The 20,428-nt window shown below is 60.0% G+C and overlaps 1 protein-coding gene and 1 long non-coding RNA gene across 5 annotated transcripts in view; one reads left to right on the forward strand and one right to left on the reverse strand.

Annotated features, from left to right (window-relative positions):
- BAIAP2 (BAI1 associated protein 2) overlaps positions 1 to 15,503 on the reverse strand; it is a 63,610-nt gene extending 48,107 nt beyond the window's left edge. For 2 of the 4 annotated variants that reach the window (XM_027518034.1, XM_027518033.1), the window contains exons 1-2: positions 15,336 to 15,489; positions 819 to 894 (exon numbers count right to left, since the gene is read on the reverse strand). In XM_027518034.1, coding sequence (XP_027373835.1) covers positions 819 to 894; positions 15,336 to 15,389 — 130 coding nt within the window. In that variant the 5' untranslated portion in view covers positions 15,390 to 15,489. Of the gene's footprint in view, positions 1 to 818; positions 895 to 15,335 lie in introns of all 4 variants that reach the window. The other 2 variants (XM_027518032.1, XM_027518035.1) reach the window with 1 other exon arrangement.
- Positions 15,504 to 15,911: 408 nt separating this feature from the next.
- Positions 15,912 to 20,204, forward strand: LOC113878120. The gene is made up of 2 exons (XR_003506913.1): positions 15,912 to 16,146; positions 16,863 to 20,204. It is a non-coding gene; the product is annotated as an uncharacterized LOC113878120 (long non-coding RNA).
- Positions 20,205 to 20,428: the final 224 nt, after the last annotated feature.

Genomic DNA, 20,428 nt, shown 5'->3' on the forward strand with positions numbered 1-20,428 from the left:
CCTCCAGAGTGGGGCCATGGGGAGCATCCACCATACCTACAGTTTCTAATCCGCTTTCTCCAGAACCCAGTTAGGGGCTTATAACTGGGCTCTTGATCAAATTTTATTTCGGTAGTTTTCAATTAAGTACACGCAGTCTGCTCTGCAGCCCGGGAGCTCGTGTGGGCCCCATGCCCCAGGGGCTGAAGTGCCCGCTGCTGAGCAGAGTGGGCTCCTTGGAAGAAACAACAGGAAAGCCTAGTGGGTCCTGGCCTAGCCTTGGAGGGGCCGAGGGCTGTTGAGGGGCTCCATCCTTTGGGGAGGTCCAGGAAAATGGAGGGGAGGACACCTTCAGACCTCCTCCCACCCCAGTCCACGCAGAACTCATGGGGGGTCCCCTGGTGAGGATGGGAGGAGCGGCCCAGAAGGAGGCATGTGCCTCACATCCAAGCAGCCAGGGCGTGTGAGCAGGAGCCCCCAGGCGGGCCGTGATAGGTTCCCTGAAGGCCGTCGACCTGTGTGGCTGAGAGTGAAGTGACGTCGCTCCGAGAGAATGCCCACAGGGGTGAGACATGTCCTTGGTTGTTCCTTTCAGAAAATGAACTGCCATCAGCCTGAAATGCGCTGGCTGACCTGCCCACTTGCAGAGTTGGCCCCACGCCCACGGTGTGCACAGAGCATCACAGGCCTCCGTGGTGCGGCACCTACGGCCCACACCCGCGCTCAGCCACATCGGGCTTCTGGAAACACCTTCGTCCCTCCCTCATCAGGGCCCGTGAAGCAGTCTACCTGCTCGGGCATCCTCACTCCCACCCGCAGGCCAGGGACCCCAGCCTCACCTGCCAGTGCCTTCTCGTAGTTCTTGCCCATGGCGATGAAGTTCCGCAGGCTGGGGTTGAACTGCTCCATGATGGTCTGGAAGAGAGCAGAGAACAGCATTAGGGGCAAGGCACCTGGCTGCTTGGAGGCCTGAATGGTGAGGGAAAAGTCATGCAGGCATCACACATGGGTCAAGCCCATGAAGCCACAGCCGGGCTTCGGGTCCAAACCACAGCTCGGTCCCTGGTGAATGCCCTCTGGCAAGTGATGTTCCAGAGCCTCAGTACCAACACATGTACAGTGGGGGAAAGGCCAGAACCTGCTCTGTCGGGGCCTGGCAGATCAAACAAGTGAGCATGCACAGGACGCGTGGGGCCGCGCCCGGCATATAGCGGCGCTCAGACACGCTGCGCTGAGGAGCCATTACCCCGTCTGGCAGGGCTGAGTCAGTGAGGAAGGCCCCCCAGCAGGCCACACACAAAAGGCTCATCGCCGCCTGGAGCCCCCTCCCACCACGATCTTCACTCAACACATCAATTACCAAACATCAGCTCTGATTAGAGCAATGCTCAGCCTGATTGCAAACACGGCACGATGAATAAGCCAGCAGCTCTGGATCCGCGCACCCGATGGACTCAAGTCTCGGTACCAATAGCACCAGTTCTTAGATTGAAGAAATCAGATTTTCACTGAGAAGGCCAAATAAATGTTTTAATTACAAGGCATAAAAACAGGCGCATACAAACAACAGCCAAATGTGAGCTCCACTGGGTAATGTGCCCTGACGGTCGGGTGCCAGCCCCCGCCGGTAAGAACACCACAAGGGAAAACCCCATCTCAGCCACATCCCACATCTCCGGGTCAGTTATCATGATGTGCGTCTGATCTTTGCTGAGGGTAAGAGACAAACGCCGCCAGGGAAGGGAAGTCGCCTGGCCCTGTGGGCAGACCATGGAGGCCCAGGTGCTTCTGCATGAACATGGGCAGTGCTAGCCCCTGCTCACCTGGCACACGGGCAGTCCCAGCCCCGCTCTCCTCCGTGCTCCTGGCCCTTAGTCAGTGGGACGAACACAGATTCCAAGAAGAGCTGTGGGGTCACACCCGACGTGTGCCCCAATTCACAGGGCAGGTGCACCTTCCTTTCTGGACATGGCAAAGGGGTGGGCACCTGCCATGTGCTGCACCAGGGCTGAGGCACACAGGGGACGCTGCAGTGACCCCAGAGGACAAAGTCCTGGGAGGGGAGACAGGCCCACGTCACATATGGGCAGGATCCCATGCCCAGAGAACAGGAGAGGACTCAGCTCAGCCGGAGGGGACACCGGGGAGAGAAGCATGTTGTTGAGAGAGGAGGGCTTCAGGCAGGAGCATGCAAAGGCCCCGAGGCTAGGGCCTGCTGGGGTGAGGCACAGGATGGCAGGAGCCGGGGAAAGGGTGGTGGGAGGGAAGAACAGGCAGAAGTGGTGCAGTAATGGCCAACCTCCCGCCTCACAACCCGTGGTGGGGACGCCGCTTTCCCCAAGCAGGATGGGAAGCCAAGGGTCTATCCAATACATTTCAAAAGGAAATGTACCCCCTGGCTGCTCCAAGGAGACCAGATCATAGCCAAGACTGCTCAGACGCAGGCGACCCCTCAGAGCTGCTCAGAAACCTAAGAGGTGAAGGTTCAGTGGAAAGCTGGCCCCATCACAACGAGGGACGGAGCTCAGTGGTCTGCAGACCACTCTGGGGGAGAACCTGAGTCTAGATTCATCCAACCCGAGGAGGGCCTGGGAGTCAGGGCAGGGTGTCAGGTAACAGGCAGTAGATGACGGACTGGCGTCCAGGAAGGCTGCAGAGGGGCCCCAGGTTAGACTGTCTGCCGAGGGTGCACACACAGGCTGGCTGAGCCCTCTGCCTCGCTGCTCAACACCACCCAAACCTGTGTTGGGGCAGAGAAGTGCTGGCGGGTGCATGTGTTTGCCTGTTCAAAAGAAACGGACCTGAAGCAGAGTATAGACCCGGTGAGGGTAGCTTCTGACCCCGATTCTGTGCTCCAGACATGCACACGTGTATGTGTGCAGTTTCAGTGTAAGATGTGTGTCTCACTGCAGTGATAGGCACGGGGCTGAGACAGGGACCCCGGGTGGGGGCCTGTGAGAGCCAACCTGGGGCGCAGAGCTCTAGGACCACCCCCAGGGCAGAAGAGGAGGCTCCGCAGCTCCCACCCGGAGCCCCACACACCCTGCGTGACGGCAGCAAACAGCCTGCAGCTGCCCAGGCCAAAAGAGGGGCCACCGCAGCAGCCGCCCACACCCGCCAGTGACACGCGGGCACAGCGGCCAGGTTTCGCTTCCTCAGTGCAGCAGCTGAGCTCATGCATGGGGAATGTGGGTGTGAGGGGGCAGGGCAGGAGGGGCGCTGCGGTGCCGGCCAGGCCACCTGGGCAGGGCACTGCCTGGTCACATGGGTGCCGCTGACTCGCCTGCCTGAGGCAGGGGCAGAGATGTGAACGCTGTGGGGCTGGGGAAGCAGGAGGCCCTCCCGCCCTGGCCGGAGAACTGTCCTTCCTTCCAGCTCCTCACAGACACCGCCCTGGTGGGAGAGTGGGCTCCCGCTGCCTCCAGGTCACTGAGTGCTCAGAACTGCGACCACCAGACACAGGTCAGGTCCAAGACCGCCTTGTCTGGAAGGACCCTGGAGGCCTGAGAAGGGCCTGGCCCCTCTGGTGGGGCTCCTCCCCGTGGGGCCCTTCCTGTGAGAGGGGGCTCTCTCAGAGCCTGAGCCCAAGGCTGTCCCAGGGCTCGGGCAGACGCACTTGGACCCAGGAGGCCATGCTGTCCCCAGGCCCGTGACAGGCCCAAACCCACCCTCAGAGACCTGCAGTGGGGCCCTGGCACCCTGACTGCAAGTGAGCGCTCCCCTAACTAGGGGCCTGGGCAGCCCCTCCACACATCGCAGGGCCCCGGAGGGGCAAGTCAGAGGCCGACAGAGGCCCGGTGAGCAGGCCAGGGAGGCCCAGGGGCTCCGCTACCTGTTACTTTCTCGGAAGTGAGGGAACTATGGCGTCGTTCTGGGGGACTTCACTGGAAGGACGGAGGGAGTTGAGTCAAACCCACAGCACGTGCCGGGCCTGGAGAAGGGAGCTCGCTTCCTTACTGATGCCAAAGGGCGTGTGCAACAGAAGCCCAGCCCAGGAGGGCGGCCTCCTCGCACACACCTCTCTGTACCACGAGGCCAACCTCACGCCTGTTGTGGAACTCGGGGGAGCTCAGGAGACGCCCTGCACCGAGACCACTTCCCTGCAGCCAGGACAGAGACCCAGCGACATGAGCAATGACCAGCGCCTTCTGCAAACTCACGCCTGTGCTGTGCAAGTGAAACCAAACCCCTTCAAGTGTGGCGCTGTGGCACACAGTGACTGGGCCTGCCCCCTCGCAGGGGTCCTGGGCTGAGCGCCATGCTCAGAACCAGCATCTTCTTTCACTTACCTCCCTGGCTGGCTCAGGATCTATGAGGGGCCAGCGGGGAACGGGGATTGCCACCCCACTGCAAACACGCTCCCAAAGGGTCAGGGAGAGGAGGGGGTCCCTGCCAGAGACACTTGCGAGCTTGGCGCAGTTCCTGGTGGCCCTCTTACCAAGATGTCACACATTCCATGTACCTGCCACCCCGTGGTCCCAGGAATCCAGGCCTTAACGCAAATCTCCAAAGCGGGGTCAGCCCCGCCCCGCCCAGGGGACCCCAGCCCTGCATTTCTACGGGCATCAGTGGGAGGGGCCAGGCCCGGCTGCATGGGCAGCGTTGGCAGGTCCCCAGCGGCCTTCCTACCCGGCTGGCTCCTGGGCATCCCAGTGCCTGTGCAATGACACCCATTTTGGCTGACTTGGGTCACAGGTCTGCCCGGCCAGTGAGGACACAGGGCAGCTGCACAGCCCCGTCTCCACCTTGGGGTCACGAGGAGTGAGGGAGCTCTGCCAAGGGACTGTGCTCTGGCTCTGCCCGTGCCCAGGGTCCCCTGCTCGCCATCCTGGCGATCCCGTTTATCCCTCAGCTCTGGCTCCTGGCGACAAACCCCTCCGGAACTTTCCTGGCAGGACCGCCACAAACAAAGAGCAAAGCTCCTCTGCTGAAACAGGGAAGTGACGTGCCTCCTGTTTCCCCTCCAGTTCTCATGCAGTCTAGGAAGATGGGTCCGGGGGTCTGCCTGTGCCCAGCGCACATGTGCACGTGTGTGCACGCGTGGGTGTCTGCTTGTGTGCCACGGCCAAGCCAGGCTGCACCCTCCCTACACGCTCAACCTTTAGAAGGGCAAACTCAGAGGACGAGACCACAATGGACTCCACCTATGGCCTGGGGAGAGGTGGCCTTACACCCTCATCACCCTGAGTCCTCAATGGACTGGTGATAGGCGTTGCAGTCCACTTTACGGATGACAGAAGAAGGTTGAGGGAGGCTAAGAGCCAGTCTTCTGGGTCCTGGTAGAGCCAGTCCTGGCTTCAATGCAGGCTGGCCACACAACCCGGCTGTCCCACTCTCCATACTGGCCTTGGTGTTCTCCGGACGGGTCGCCAAGGTAGGCAGGATAGAACCAGGTGCCACCTGGCAACTCAGCCTGCGCTGGGCTCCCTCAGGAGCCACATTCTAGCAACGTAAGGGCAGAGGCTGATGCCAGGACACCTGGTGCCTCATCCACTCTCCCCGAGGGGCCTTGCTGCCTCACTACTGCCGACCACCGGACCCTCACATCCCACCTCTGTCACAGGTACAACAGGCACTAGCTTTGGAGCCAAAAGCTCACACCCAGTGGGGTGCCACCATCCATGCTCTGCTGGGGGAAGCTGGCGGCACTCCTCAAAGGAGGGTGTCCTCGCCTGAGGCCACTGCCCCCCTCAAGGAGCACTGACTGCGTGAGGCTCTGGGCAGAGGGCCCGGCTCACGTGGAAAGAGGGGTGGGGTGAGAGGGGCACGAAGGATCACCCTCCTGAGACAGAGAGTCTGGCATCTCGGGGCAGCGCTGCGTGACTCCCGCCTGTACCCCCCCTACGATAACTGGGACCTCTGTCCTGGGGACCTTCCTCAAAGGAAGGAAGCCAACTGGGGAAGTTCCGAGAGTGCTGGGAGGGTTTCCTGGAGGAGGCGGGTCTTGAGCTGGAGCTTTCTTGGCTCCAGCCACAGAGAAGACGACAACAGGTCTGCACTTGAGAAACAGCGGACGTGGCTGCTTCCACTTCCACGTGAAACGGCCTGAGCGGTGAGGACGGGAGAGTCAAAGCTGCCGGTGGCTGCAGCAAAGGCCGCAGAGGAACAAGAAGTGTGCTCCACAGCGGCTGGTTTCACTGTAACGGCCCCAGGCTCCCCGCCCCCATGTCCAAGAGATGCCCCACAGACAAGAGCACCCACCCGACATGCGCATTCTCAGCCCAACAACCTCCAGCGGGGACACAGGCCAGGGTCCCCCAGGGCAGGGAGCGGCCAAGCTCGCCACAGCCTCCCCAGGAGGGCGCACGCGAGAGGACCTGGCCTTAGGGACCAAGGCACCTGGGCTGCCCAGTAGCAAAACGGAGGTTCTCAGCCCTCGCCAGCTTCCGGGGAAGTCACCAGCATTAGAAAAAAGTGACAAGTGTGTCTTGGGCACGGAGCCCAGAGTGACACCAGGGAACAGAGTGGCCTCCCATGAGGAGGGACCAAGGGGCAGGTATCCCTTCCCGTTGCCCCTGTGGGCCCTGCGCCTCGGGCTAGGCGACACCAGGAGAAAGACAAACAGGCCAATTCTCCTGGTCTGAGTCCGAGGGTGGAACGGCATGGGCCACGCAAGGTGAGGAAGGAGCCGCCAAACTCCCAGGGCCCCCCAAGTCCCCGGCTCCCTGCAGGGACCAGGCACCATCACTGATTCCTGGGGCTGAGGATGCCCAGGTTTCACCCCAGCTCTCTCTTGGGACCTGGATCCTCAGATGCCTCCAGCCTGAGCCCTCCTGGAACAGGTTCAGGGGGCAGGAAGCCGTAAGTGGGCTCAGGGTGGGGAAGGGGTCCAGTGAGCACTGGCTGGGGACTGTCCCACTGGGAGGGCCACCGCCACAGGAACTGGACAAATCCATTAGACCAGGAGTCGCAGAGCAGGGTCCAAACACAGGCCCCTCCAGCCCAGCCACCTCCTTCCTATCCAGAGGCACCTCTGGCCAGTCCTGACTTCAGTGGGGCAGGGCCCTGTAGGCCCCAGACATCTTCCAGCATCCAGGCCCAGCCATACCTGCCCCACCTGCTTGGCCTGGCCCCAGGGCACATGCCTTCCACTCTTTCTGTCCCAGGGCAGTGCTAAGCTGGAGCCCAGGCTCCCCTAGTAACTTTCATGGCAAAGCTAGCGTGCTCCTGAGAGAGTCCTCACGGTGTCAAGAACTGAGAGCTGCCATCTGACTAACACGGAAAACCTTCAGGGGCTGGAAACACACAGCTCCCTGTGATTCAGACAGTAGCACCCAGGCGGACTCCTAGGTACCAGCCTGCTGCACCTTGGGGTGGCGGCCCCATGACTGCCTGGTGTCAGGGACTGAATTCCAGCCCCACCCCCCCCCCACTAAAGATTCATGTGTTAGGCCTAACCCCACCATCTCATTGTAAAGATGCCCTCCAAAGACAATCACCAGAGACAATGCAGGTAAAAACGAGGTCATGGGGATGGACCCCAACTGCACAGAACTGGGCCTTCTAAGGAAAGATCAGGACACAGACACACAGCGGGACGACCATGTGAGGACACAGGCAGGAGTCCGCCTCCACGGCCCAGGAGAGGGCCCGCGGGAGGAACCGCCCTGCCCACACCTGGATCCTGGCCTCCAGGCTTCAGGTGAGCCGCACCTGTCTGTTGTTTAAGCACACGTGGTGCTTCGTTTGGCAGCCCCAGCAGACCCGACGGCTGGACCAATCCCTGCTCGCCCTGTGAAGACTCAGCCGTCAGTTCTCTTATCGTCTGGTTACTGCTTGACTGGTTAGAACATTCCAGGGCTGCTGACCTGTCCTTGTCCCCGGGAAGGCTCTAATCCGAGTTTCACAAGGCTGGGCTCCTTGCTGGACGAGGAACCTCGATGAGCAAGCAACGACACAGCCCCAGACACTCTGGAGCTGTTCTCCTCTTGCTTCCTGCCTCCCTCCGCTGGGTAGAATGAGCCAGCCCAGAAGGCTGTCGTGCTGGCGGGAACACAGGCCCCTCGGCACTCGGGAACTCAGAAGGCAACAACAGAGGCCTCGCCTGGGCCTCCCTGCCCTCAACACGGACTACTTGCTCCTCCAAGAACTTTCCATCCTGAAAGCCTAATGCTCCCTGTGGCCAGGAAGGGTTCTCTGCTCCAGCTAATTGTGAAAGAAAAAACGGTGGCACAGAAGCTGAAGATCCTCACCTGAAGCCCAAAGGACTCCCAAGTGGGAAAACAAAACAGGTTTGAAGCCACAGGGCAGGCCTGGCTCCAGCTCGGGCTCAGCTGAGAACCCGGGCTGGGCTGGGACACGCCGCTTCACATCTCTGAGGCTCCTCCACCCGCTGGGATGGCCAGGGCCCCTTGTGAAGCAGTGTAGAGATAAACAAGGTCACACACACCACTCCCAGCATGGTACCTGGACAGAGTGACCCACTGAAGGCTCTTCACACGATCATTCAGAATTACCAGCCAACTGCAAAACCCCAGGTGGCCACAGCACCTCCCCTAGCACACCCAGAATGAGAGGAGCGTGTGAGACCGTCTGGGCCCCAGCAGCCAACCTCACAGTCTCCTGCCTGGTGGGATCTGTGCAAGAAGCCTGCAACCAGGCCTCCTGCCTGGACTGGACTGCGGCCCTTGGCTGCCTCCCGGCTGTGACCAGCAAGGTCCTGGATCCCCAAGGGCAGGGCTAGCCATGGCCTGAGCGCCATCAGTCCCCTGGAGTGCAAACGACATGACTTCCGTGGGAGGGGCAGGAAGGAAGAAATGGAGGTGTGGACAACAGATCACTTGTACCAGGCTGTCCTCCAGGTCAGAGGGGGCTCCACTGGCCCCAGAGTGGGCTCAGAGGAGCAGTGGGTGTACAGAGACCCCTGGTTCCCTCCACCTGGGCCACATCAGCGACACTTCGGCCTTCACTACACCCTGTTCTTTGAACAGCCTCGCTGGAAACAACAAAGGCCACTCTGGCTTAGCAGGTAAGCTCTGCCCACGCTTGGCTCCTAGAGACACAAACGCCCTGCTGGACGAAAGTCTAGCTCCCAGGGGTGGGGGCACGCCCTCTCTCCTAACAAGCTCCCACCCCCATTCTGCAAGATGTCGACTTCTTTCACAGCACAGACACCTGTGAGATCCTAGCAAGTTTCACAGCCTGTTACGTGTGTGTCGTCACTCACACAGGCCCACCTGAGGCTGTCCCCAGCTTGGCTGAGCAGGGACATTACATCCACACACCACTCAGCGATTAAGAAGGAACGGAGATCCTGGCTATCATGGGGGAAACTTCTCCAATCAAGGAACAAGATGTCAGCAAAGAAAGCGGCAGAACAAGAGTCTGAGAGTTTGGAAGGAACCCCCCACCCCGCCATGACCAACACCTGGAGGGCCAGAGATGGGGCCCGGCAGATGCTCTGACCTCAACGACTGTGAGCTGAACCAAAGCTCCTTAGAGTCAGACTCTGAATCCGAAGAGGTTTTAGGAAAATCTTGCCAATTTATTTCATGTACATTTGACATAGAACTTTTAAAACATCTGTCCAAATAATTCTAAAAGAACTGTTTTCACAACTAGAAAACCAATTTCCCAAGCAAGAAAAAGGCACTCTGTTCCAACTGGCGGCCCCGACTCCTCGTGTCCAACCTCTCCCAGCGCCTCACAACTCAGGGTACTCGTCATAGAGGACACGCGGCCTTCTCACACACACCCCGAGGGTTTGCAGGAGGCCCTTTGGCTGCTCACCTCACAGCCCAGGGTGTCAGGGCGTCAGGACAGGCTCTACCAGGCCCCGCTCAGCCCCTGGAGCCGCAAGGGAAGCCTGGAGGGATCCAGGCCCATCCTGGTCACTGTGCACGCCCCACCAGCGAGGCTGTGCACGGCCAGAGACAGGGGAAAAAAGGCAGGAGCGCCCGAATGTCCCGCAGGCGTGGAAGACCAGACAAGACTTCCAAGAAGACTTCCAAGGCTCCTGCGATGAAACTTGGGAGGAGAGGCCAGGGGCAGCTGGAGGTGCCAATCTGAGACTCCGCTGCCCTGGGTAGACAGAAAGGGGTCCTGCTGACACCCACTGGACACTGAGTCGCAGGTACAGATCCCCTGCCTGCCCCCAAGGTGCGCAAGGTCACCTCTGAGAGACAGGATGCCCTGGCTCTCAGCATGGCCTGGCTGCACACCACCAGCTGTCCCTTGGGCCCCCAGGACACGGCAGCACCAGGTGCTTCTGGCTAACACCCTGGCCTACCTTCAGGCCCTGAGAAGGGACACGAGCTTGCCACCGCCTCTAGAACCTTCAGGGGTCCTGGGCTACTGCCTGTGGAGCAAACAGCTGAGAGACCAGACCCACGACCGAGATGGTCACAGCGATGCACACACGGGGGCCCCAGAACCAGAAATGAGGCTCAGCCACTGCCAAGCACTGACACACACATGCCAGCCATACTTCCAGGTGGGGGGCCCCACAGTCAGGAGCCACATGGCTCCTAAGTCACCACACCTGGCTGCTTGATAGCATGTCAGGTGGGGACAGAAGGATTTTCCCCAGTAAGAGAGGCCTGGGCACCAACCTCCGCCCAGGCCCGCCTGCTGCTGGAGCCCCTGGGTGCAGACCCTCGGGTGCCCCACCCCTCTGGTTGGGGCCCCTTGTGTTATTTCACAGCTGTGCAGTGCCATCAGGACCAGGATGAATCAGAGCGGGGGCAGGGGGAGGACAGGGGAGGCAGGTGCGGGCACGGTCCACGCCTGCCTGTAATTACCAGGGCCGCAGGCTGCAGACAGTAGCAGAGCGCTGACAGCCCCACTGGGCACCTGGCGCAGGGTGTCCAGTGGGCATAGGCCTGCACGGTAATGAGGACAGCCTCCCCACCCTGAGGCATCAAGAGAAACCACCTGGGCACAGTGGTCACACAGGATGGGCCCTGGCGCGGTGCACGTAAGGGCTGAGAAAAGAGAATGGCAGGCAGGCAGGCAGCCAGCCAGCGGCCCAGGGCACCCCCACCAGATCGCGGCTCAGGTGTAGCTGTCCTTGGAGAGCAATACCAGTCCCAGAAGCCATGCAAGAACGAGGGGGGACCACCGAGTGACAAGGGCAGCCCTGTCTGCCAACCCTCCGTCCTACGCAGGGCTCCCCTGAGCAGGACCTACTCCTCCAAACTGGGGGTGGGGAGTGCCAGGTGGGCCTTGGGCTCCCTGCCAGCCTGCCTTCCTGCTCAGGAGGGGACAGGGTCCTCTGCTCAGTGGCCAGTCCTCCCATGAAAGGCCCCCGAATCTGGGCAGCCCAGCCAGCACCACCTGTGCTGGGGAAGGATGGAGGGAGGCAGAAGGACCTCTAGGCCCTCAGTGAGCTTCAGGAACCTAAAATCAGGTGGCAACAACAAGCACACACGCAGCTCCCATGGCAGCCCCCACTGACGCCCCGAGAGCCCTGGGCAGCACCCGGAGCCTCAGGTGCACATGGTCTGTCCCATGAGCCAAGGAGCCTCCCCAACAAAAGACACACTCTCCAGGCGAGACCAGTGGGGATGGCAGTGCGGGCAAAGCACTCCTGGCCTGTGAGGAACTCTGCAGCGCCACCACGCCCCAGGCCCCCTCCTTTATGGCCATTAGCAAACACCGGCAAGGTCCAGCCTCAAGGGTCCTGTGCTGAGGGGCCCACCACCTCAGGACCGTGACCTGGGCACAAACAGCTGCTGAAGCCGGTGGCCCAGAATCAGTGCAACAGAGAAACCATCCTTCGCTGCCTGGGCTACTCCACGGGAATCGGAGATGCACTGCTGCTGCTGCCACACAGGTGGTGGGGAGTGGGCTGCACACTCCATGAAGGACGGCTCAGTCTACGTGGACAGCAAGCCCCACGTCTTATTGGAAGATACTACCTCAACAGGGTACCCTGAGGTGCCTCTATAGCAAAATGAAGTCCCACGTGCATACACACACATGTGCACACAAACTCACTTGGACACAGAATACTTGTGAATACACAAACACGTACCCGCATGGGCTTGAACTCACACCTGTCTGCACGGACAACATATGCACGCATGTTCCTGCGCACATAAGCACACGCAGAACCTCAGGTCTGCTGCCAGCAGGCGTTTCTGTTGCTAAGGAAGCGCCTGTCAGAGCATCCACTTCACCACGCTCAACTGCGAGCCCGTGGAGCCCTGTCCATGCTGGGTGCCAGGCTCCTGACGGCGGCCAAGAGTTCCGTGTGACTGCTGAGCAGTGGAAGGGGTTCTGGGGTAGGCAGCAGAGAACTTGGGGCCTCCTGCTTTCCCCTGCTCCTCTAAACACCGGGAGGAGGGTGACGGGCAAGGCCTGGCCAGCAGTGGGCTCTCACCTACACAGGTGGGCTCCCTTCTGCCAGCGCTGACGCCCACCACCTTGCACTAGCAATATGAAACTTGACGGGACTCCAGTTGCAGGAATCTACTGGCCACAGCTGTCTTCACAGGACAGATGCAATAAGCTTCCCCACAAGGGCCGGAGAGTGAGGACCACCAGTCAGCCTCTGGTGACACAAGCCTAAGGCCCACGACACCCTGAACAGCCATGCCTGAGGCCTTCCTAGGGACTTTCTTCGCCAGTCTGTGCCCATCTTCCCACGTCCTCAGGATAGGATGGAGGCCTGTGGGGCTCTTGCTCCACAAGGTGCCAGAGCCAGCATTCTCCATGGTCACAAGGTTGCCTGGAGCCAGGGCTTCTCATGAGACATAGGACTATGAAAAAACCACCAACCTGAGAGTCACTCCCTGGAGCTGAAGACTAAGATCAATTGCTAAAGAAAGCCCTCTTGCTGCAGCACGTGGGGACATTTGGAGGCCTCTCCCAAGAGAAATGTAATTTGGGCTTAATTCTCAGAGGCAGATCCCCACCCTGCAATTCTGTCTCTCGTCCCAGGCAATCACCTAGGGCTGCCTGTAGTCCCATCACCAGGGGCCCAGCCCAGGCTCTACCCCAGGAAGCCCCCAGAGAGCTTCAGTCCCTGTCCCTCAGCCCAGGGTCCAAGGGTAAACTCTCAGTGAATGTCATTTCCTGCCCCTTCATCTTCCATGAAATTCCCCGAGGACACAGCTCCCACGAGGAAGTGGGCCACAAGAAGAGAGATTAAATCCTGAGATTCGGATTCTTCCAGGGAGGAGAAGCAAAAGTGGACATTTTATTCTCGCGTCTGTAATCAGCAAGGCCAAGGCCGGCTGTCCCCGCTGTTCCCTTCTCTGCCAAGGCAAACACCACTTAGAACTGCAGCTGATATGACAGGGGCCAAAGCAAACAGCTGAGCTGTAGCTCAGGGTGACGCCGAGCAGGGCCACATCCTTGCCACTCTCCCACAAGTCACCAAACCAGGCACAGAGTTAGGGTGGAGGACCAGCCAGACTGGCCGGGGTCTCCACACAGCAGCTTTGGCTGTGTCCTGAGCATGCCTCGAATTGGCTGGATTCTGCCCAGCCAGTGTGCCAAACTTACCCAACCTGTCCTGGCTCTGCTGTGGAACCCGAGCTCCCCAGTGACGAGCCACAAATCATAAGAGAGCCGCACCACAGCCGCAGAGTGGCAGGGGAGCACCACCGACAAGCCCACCTGTCCACTGGCCCCACAGCCTGAACCGGCCAAGAGTGTAAGACACCCAGCACTGTGGACGCCCACTTCCCGAGGTGTCTAACCTGAAAGTCCCTGGTCTTGGCCACACCATCCCATGGGAGCTCAGTCATCAGCTGACCGGTGAGCACAGAACGCAGACTAGCTTGCTGAACGTGTGCCCCAAACCCCCAAACACTCAGATCCTAATAGTTTTCTGCCGACAGATTTCACTCCAGACCTGCAAACACATCTTTGCTTCCTCCAGAAGCTGCTCCGTTGGAACAGCGTGCCTGACTGCTCCGTTCTAAGAGTTTTATTAAGACCGACCATGGGGTTCCCCAGAGCAAAGCCACGCCACGCACTCCCTCTTAATTCTGGCCATTAAAGTTTCTGTCTCATGGTTTCCGAGAAGAAGCAGGGAAAAGAGGGGAAAAAAGACCAAGACTGGCACTTCTCTCCCACCCCCTGCAATAATGAGCAAGTGGAAATGAAACTAATGACTAATAATTTAATAAATCTCCCTCCCTGACAACCATTTACGGAGCAACACGACCAAAAAGCGTATGCCACTGACTCTCGTGATACAAACATAAAAACCCCAGAGGCTGTTCCTTTTACGTGCTGCTTCCTCGCCAGTCTCCACTCCTGTTTACCAGCAGCTCCAACATGGCTTCAGAACTGACTTAGTCCACCCTGACCCGGCCTCCAGATTCTTCCAGGTGACCTAGCTGCAACTTTAAAAACCTTTATTAGCAGCTGGGATTGACTGCGGCGCTGGACTCCAGCTGAAAGCTCAGGGTCCATCAGAGGCCTCCCTCCGCGCGCAAAGAGGGCTTGGCAGGCCGCTGGCTAAGGAGGCACAGCGTAGTTGTTTAACACAATTAGAAACTGTTGCTCTGCCAGCGCGCTGCAATCCCACTCCGCCGCCATGAACCCGCCGCCGCCGCCGCCTAAATATCAACTCCGAAACCCCTCGGCCCCCCGCGTAACCCCCAGACACAGTTTTGAAATAGAGCCCGGCTTTGTACGAGGCCCGCGTGGACCGCCCAGGGCACGACTCTCCCGTGAGGAAATGCTGCCGGGAACAGCCCTGAGCCTCCGGAGCCTGGCTCTGTGCTGGTGGGGGTGGGGGTCCAAACCGAGAAAATGGATGCTAAGAAAAGGAAACTCGGGTGTCTGCCAACGTGCACACCGGCGCAAAACCGGCCCCGGGCGGGGGCGGCAAGGGTCCGGCGAGCTGCCGGCGCTCCGACACACGCCCGCGTTCCGCACCGGGGGCTGAGAGCCGACTCCTCACACATCAGAAGCAGAGGCGGGCGCGCCAGCCTCCCACACAATTAGTCTTCTCCCTCCGCGGTTACATAAGATGACGGATTATCTGTCTACCCATCGAACCTGCCCGCCCGCGACCTCCCACCCGGCCACATCCACCGAGAAGGAGTTGTGGAAAGGGAAAGCCTGTTGAGAAAAAAGTGCCCTAGGCTTGCGTAACCGTGCCCGGTGGGGCCACCACGGGGCGCAGGGCGACGGGCAGCCGTGGCCCCGGACCCCCGCAGACCTCGGACTCCGCAGTCCGCACCCCTACTCAACTCGGGTCCGAAGGCTCCGGCCCCCGCGCACGCGGAAGGCGCACGGAAGGGCGCGCGGGGGCAGCAAGAGGCTGTCGGGGCAAGCGGACCCAAGCCAACCTCTGCCGGTCCGGCGCTGGGTCTCCGCGGCAGCGCCGGTAAGACCCCCGAGGGCCCAGGGACCGCCCCGGGAGGGCGCGAGGGCGCGTGTGGCTCGTAGCTCACCTTGTAGACATTTTCCGTGAGCCGGTGCATCTCCTCCGAGCGAGACAGTGACATGGTGCTGGTCCGGCTGCACCACTGACCAAACCAGGGGCGCAAGTAGCGGCGACTGCGGAAGCGACGAGGAGACCTGACAAACAGCGCACCGAGCCGGACCAGGAGCGCGGCGGCCAGCCGGCGGCCTCCTTTATAGTCGACCAGGCCCCGCCCCCTAGAGGCCCCGCCTCCCGCGCGCCCGCCCCCGCCGCACCCGGATCACCACCCCCGGCCTCCCGCCCCTGCCCAGCCGCTGCTGCTAGGCAACCGACAGGCCCCGCCCCCGTGCCGTCTTTCCCATTGGTGAATTCCGTATACTGGGGAAGGGGGCGGGGACAAGGGCGGGGTTTGTGGGCCGGCAGCAAGGAGCGATTGGCCCGTGGCGCCGTCGATCGCGGGGGAGGAGGCGGAGGCGCGGCGCGGGCTGGGGCCCTGGGAACAGCCTGGGGGGCCGGGGCGACAGCAGTGCTGGGGGCGGGGAGGCGGAGGCGGGGTGGCGCAGGAAGAAGGGAGCAGAAACCGGGTGGGGGCGGGACGCCGGCCGCGAGCGCGCGTGGGGGAGGCACTCCGCAAAGTGGCGAGTCAGGGTGGCCGGGTCTTGGGCGCCGCTCCCCCGAAAGCGGTCGAGATCAGGCGTCCGCACTGGGCAACAGAGGTCCCTGAACGCTCGGACACTTCCTGGGGAAGGGGGCGGGGGCAAGGGTAAGGACTTGGTGAAGGAGGGTGAGAGGCTGGCGTGCTGTCCCAAGGGTCCAGCCTCTACCGGGCACTTTCGGAGGTAAGTCCGGTGGGTGGCTGCGAGCCCTGGGCCGGCTCTTCCGGGGAGGGATGACCCTGAAACGGGTCTCAGGGGAGGGAGGACCCTGGGGAAGACCCTAGAGAGGGGTGGACCCTGGGGAAAGACCCTGGGAGGGGTGCATCGTGAGGGAGGGCCCTTGGGGCTGGGATTCTAGGGAGGGCAGAGCCCTGGGTTTCAGAGAAGGACTCTGCAGAGGGGTTTTGGGGGTGCGGATTCTGGAAGGGGTGGGGGAGGGATGGGGAAAGGATCCTGTGGTGAGGATTGAGGGGCGCTCGGAGAAAGAGGACCCTTGTGATGGTGGAAGAAGATCTTCCTTGAGGGGTAGTTTCCTTGGGGAGAGGAAACTCAGGGAAGGGGAGGGGCAGGGAAGAGGGAGGTGGAGGGGGTGGGAGGTGTGGGGGTGAGGGGGTGAGGGGGTGGGAGGTGGGGGGTCGGGGGTGGGGAGGGGGAAAACCTGGGGGAGGGTGAACCTCCCTGGATGGAAGAGATGGGATCAGAGATGTCTGATTTTTAAAAGCAATTCCTGGGAGGTTCTGCTGAGGAAGTTGACCAAGTTGGCACAGAGGGTTCCTGGTACAATTCCTTTGGAGAAATATTTACATAAATTAGACTAACATAGAGAAATTATTTGCTTTACCTTGTAAAACACCAGATCTAAGTGTTTCTCTTTAATTAAACCTGACACTCTCCACCAGCACACCCGCAATCTATCCTTGGACAGTCATCCCTTCAAGAGCAGGTGCCCAGGAGACAGAACCCCCAAGATGGCTGGAGGACTCCAGAAGACAGCAGGGGCTGAGACAGGTTTTTTCAATGGGGTCATTAACCCGAATGAACTACGCTCTGCTTCACATGGATTCAAAGAAAATGGAAGGGATATTCAGGAAGCATTTGCCTTTGCTCCTAACCTCAGAGCCTTTGTTCACAGAAATTCTCCTTGGTTTAATTTCCTTTCAACACCAGCTCCAGTTTCTTCCTTTTTATTGCTTGCAGTGTTTAAGGTAGATTTCAGTATAGTATGTAATTTCTGGGATTCTTTTGGTTGCAAGTAACAGAAAGCTGGCTCAAACTGGCTCCAACAATGCGGGCGTTGTTGACTCACGTGTCAGAAGTCAGGCCTGTCTTCCTCCCCCAGCTCCCTCTCCTCCAGGCCAGCTAGAGGCAGCTTCCATCCTTCCCACCCCAAGACTGATGTCCATTGACCTGTATGAGGTCACAGGCCAGTGAGGAGCCAGGTGGGTATAGAGCAAGAGCTGTTGCTCATCCAAAGGGAGCAGAGTGACCAGGACGAGGAGAATGGTGGGTGGAGGCTGGCCAGTGAAAACAGGGTCTCATTGCTCTGGGAGGGGAATTAGCCTGGGGAGAATTCTCCAGGGCCATCTGCTCCCATCAGTCGTGAGACAGTAGAGGAAGGAGAGGGGCTTTCCAGAAAAGCTTCCGTGGCCCCGAGCCCCACCCAACCCCACCCCCTTGAAGATCCTAGTCTTGATTGCCCTCCTGCCCAACTGGACGCTCACGTTTGGTAGCAGCTGAGGCAGGAGGACTAATCGCCTCACTTCGGGCCTGCACCCTCCAGCTGACATCTGGGCAGGAGGTGAACAGCTGGGAGGGAAGCCATCATTCAGAAGAGCGTTCACTGAGCACCTGGGGCAAGTGAAAATAAGCACATCCAGCCAAATGGCACTGAGAACGTGGGGCCGATGGCAGATGCAGGGCAGGACTGGAAAGGGGCTTACACCTGGGCCTGGAGAATTGCAGTGAGAAAGTCTGCCCCCTGCTGGGCAGCTTCCCTTCCCCTGCCCATCTTCCAACCACCAGTCTACTGGGGTGCCCGGCCCTGCATGCTGACCCCTTCAGCAGCAAGGAGGTCTGAGCCACAGGCCAGGAGCCCACCAGTGATCCCCGAGGCCTTTCTTAGGTGGGAGCCCTTTAGATGGCAGCAGTGTCTGAGCGGGGCTGAGCAGTGCCCAGGGCTAGGGGTGGGCTGGGTGCTGAGGTGGTCCCAGTGCCACTCCTAGGAGTCAGAGGGGCCCGCTTAGGGTCAGGGCCACCTCTCTTCAAGACCAGCAAGTCACTGCCACAATGGAGAGGCTCCGCTTGTCCCACCGGCCCTGCAAGGACTAGTGGGTGCTGGATGGCCCACTGCCCTCGCGCAGACCAGGGTGTTGTTCTCCCTGCAGTATTTGAGGGGGTGGGCAGTGGCTTTCTATAGATGAGCGGCTCATCATGAGTCCCTGAGAAAGCAGATGGGCTGGAATCTGCCCACTGCCGGTTTCCCTGTCACTTCTGACTGCCCGTCCTCACCTCTATGGGCCAAGCGACCAGAGACGTGTGTAGCCATGGCGACCCGCAGCACCCCACCTCTGAACCTGAGGTCCCCCCATCCCCGGCACCAGTGATGGGGCCTTGCGCACATAGGGTGCCGAGCCAGGGTCAGCGGCAAGAATCTGACCACGTGGTGCTGCCGACACTGACCCCGGGTCAGCTGACCCCAGCACGGGTGGCCCAGGAGAAAAAGGCTGGAAGCAGGGAGAATCAAAGTGCATCTCTTCATCAGCTTATTTTTAGTTGCGTTATGTAAGTGGCTTCATCTCAACGTCACGTAGGGAGGGGGGGTCTCAGATTTAATTACAGGATGACAGCCTCTGCTTTTCAAGCAAGCTGTTCTCCTGGCAAGGCAGGCACAAGGATCTGTGATTTTTTGCTAAACAGAAGGAGCCCTTTCTGAGGTGACCGCAAAACTTTCAGGGTTTTCACCACCATCTCTCTCTCTCTGACCAGCCCAACCGGGTTTCTGCGGAGCTTGGCCTAAGGGGGTGGCAGTGTGTCTCAGATCACAGGGAAATTTCATGCCTGTCAAGGGAGCTGTTTCTCCACCACCCTCTCCTGGCAGCCTCCCCGTCTCTCTAAGAGAAGGATCCACCCAATCAGAACTCCTCTTCCTTTCCTCCTTCCTGGATTAGAGCACTTGTAATCAGCAACCAGAAAGTTCCAGAGGAGGAGAGAGAGGAGGCGTGGACACTGTCACGTCTTCCCCATCCTCTTTGGCCATCTCTGCCTCCTCCTTCTATGCCAGTGCTCTGGGTGACTGACCGGGGCAGGGCTACCAGGCCGAACTGTCCAAATTATGTCCAGAGGACTGTTTTCTTGGTCCTCAGCCCACATTCTTCACACTGTCAGCGTTGTCAGCAAGAAGGCGTGGGGGTGCCTGGAGCCGGAAGCTCCGGGGGGTGTGGTGGGGGAGGCCTGTGTCCTGCCAGCGGGAAGTTCACCTCAGCGGCCTCCAGCACACTGTGGCCTTGTACGGCTGAGGCAGGGCCACGTCGCCTGCCACGGGGTGAAGCTTAGCATCTACCTGGGACTGCCGCTAAGGGTGTGGGCACAGACTTGGGAAGCCAGTACCCGGGGCTGGGCCAGCAGCTGCATGATGGCCTTGGGAGCCTGGGCAGCAGGTTCTGGATGGGCAGGCTACCTGGGCAGGGTGTCAGAAGGGCTGAGGTATAGATGGCAGAAGAAGCCTAGCACCAAGAACCATGCCTGGCCTGTGGCAAGTGGTCAGTGTGTCTTAGATATCGTCATCATCAGTGGTCAGATGGGACCTTCCAGAGAGCACCCAAGCGCCCATGGGTGCTGCCCCCTCTAGTGGGTGCTCCAGCCTCGGTGTGGGCTGCAAGGCAACTTCCAGGAAACACGGGTGCCAGGAGACACTGACGAGCACGCCACAGCCAGGTGAGCCAGGCCACGTCTTCAGAGTGAGCCCATGGGACTGTACACGGCCTTGACGTGCTGAGAAAGGCGGCACTCCTCCCCAGACCCGTCATCCCAGGCTTATCATGAGAAACGTCACCAATCTCAGTAGAGGGACAGTCTGCAGACCCCTGTCCAGCATGTTGCCCAAACCAGGGAAGTCTGGGACCTTCGGGGCTAAGAGGAGCCCAAGAAGACGTGATGACCAAATGTCACCTGGGATCCAGGCTGGGTGCTGGACACCAGGTGAAAGCTAAGAAAACCTTAATAAAGTCCAGACTAGTGAACAACAGTGAGTCCACGCTGGTCTGTTAATTGTAGCAAATGCATCACAGCGATGAGAGATGTTAACAGGGCAGGACGGGGGGGATCTCTTAGGTGTGGGCTATCTTTGCAGTAACTGTAAATCTAAACAGTCCTAACATGTAAAGTTTACTCACGGGGGCACCTATGGCCTTGGCACAAGCCTCCATTTGGCCTGTGGGTCTGAAGGAGGGGCCTGCACCTCAGCCCG

The sequence above is a fragment of the Bos indicus x Bos taurus genome, chromosome 19 (genome assembly GCF_003369695.1).
Source record: "Bos indicus x Bos taurus breed Angus x Brahman F1 hybrid chromosome 19, Bos_hybrid_MaternalHap_v2.0, whole genome shotgun sequence".
NCBI classification, from domain to species: domain Eukaryota; kingdom Metazoa; phylum Chordata; class Mammalia; order Artiodactyla; family Bovidae; genus Bos; species Bos indicus x Bos taurus.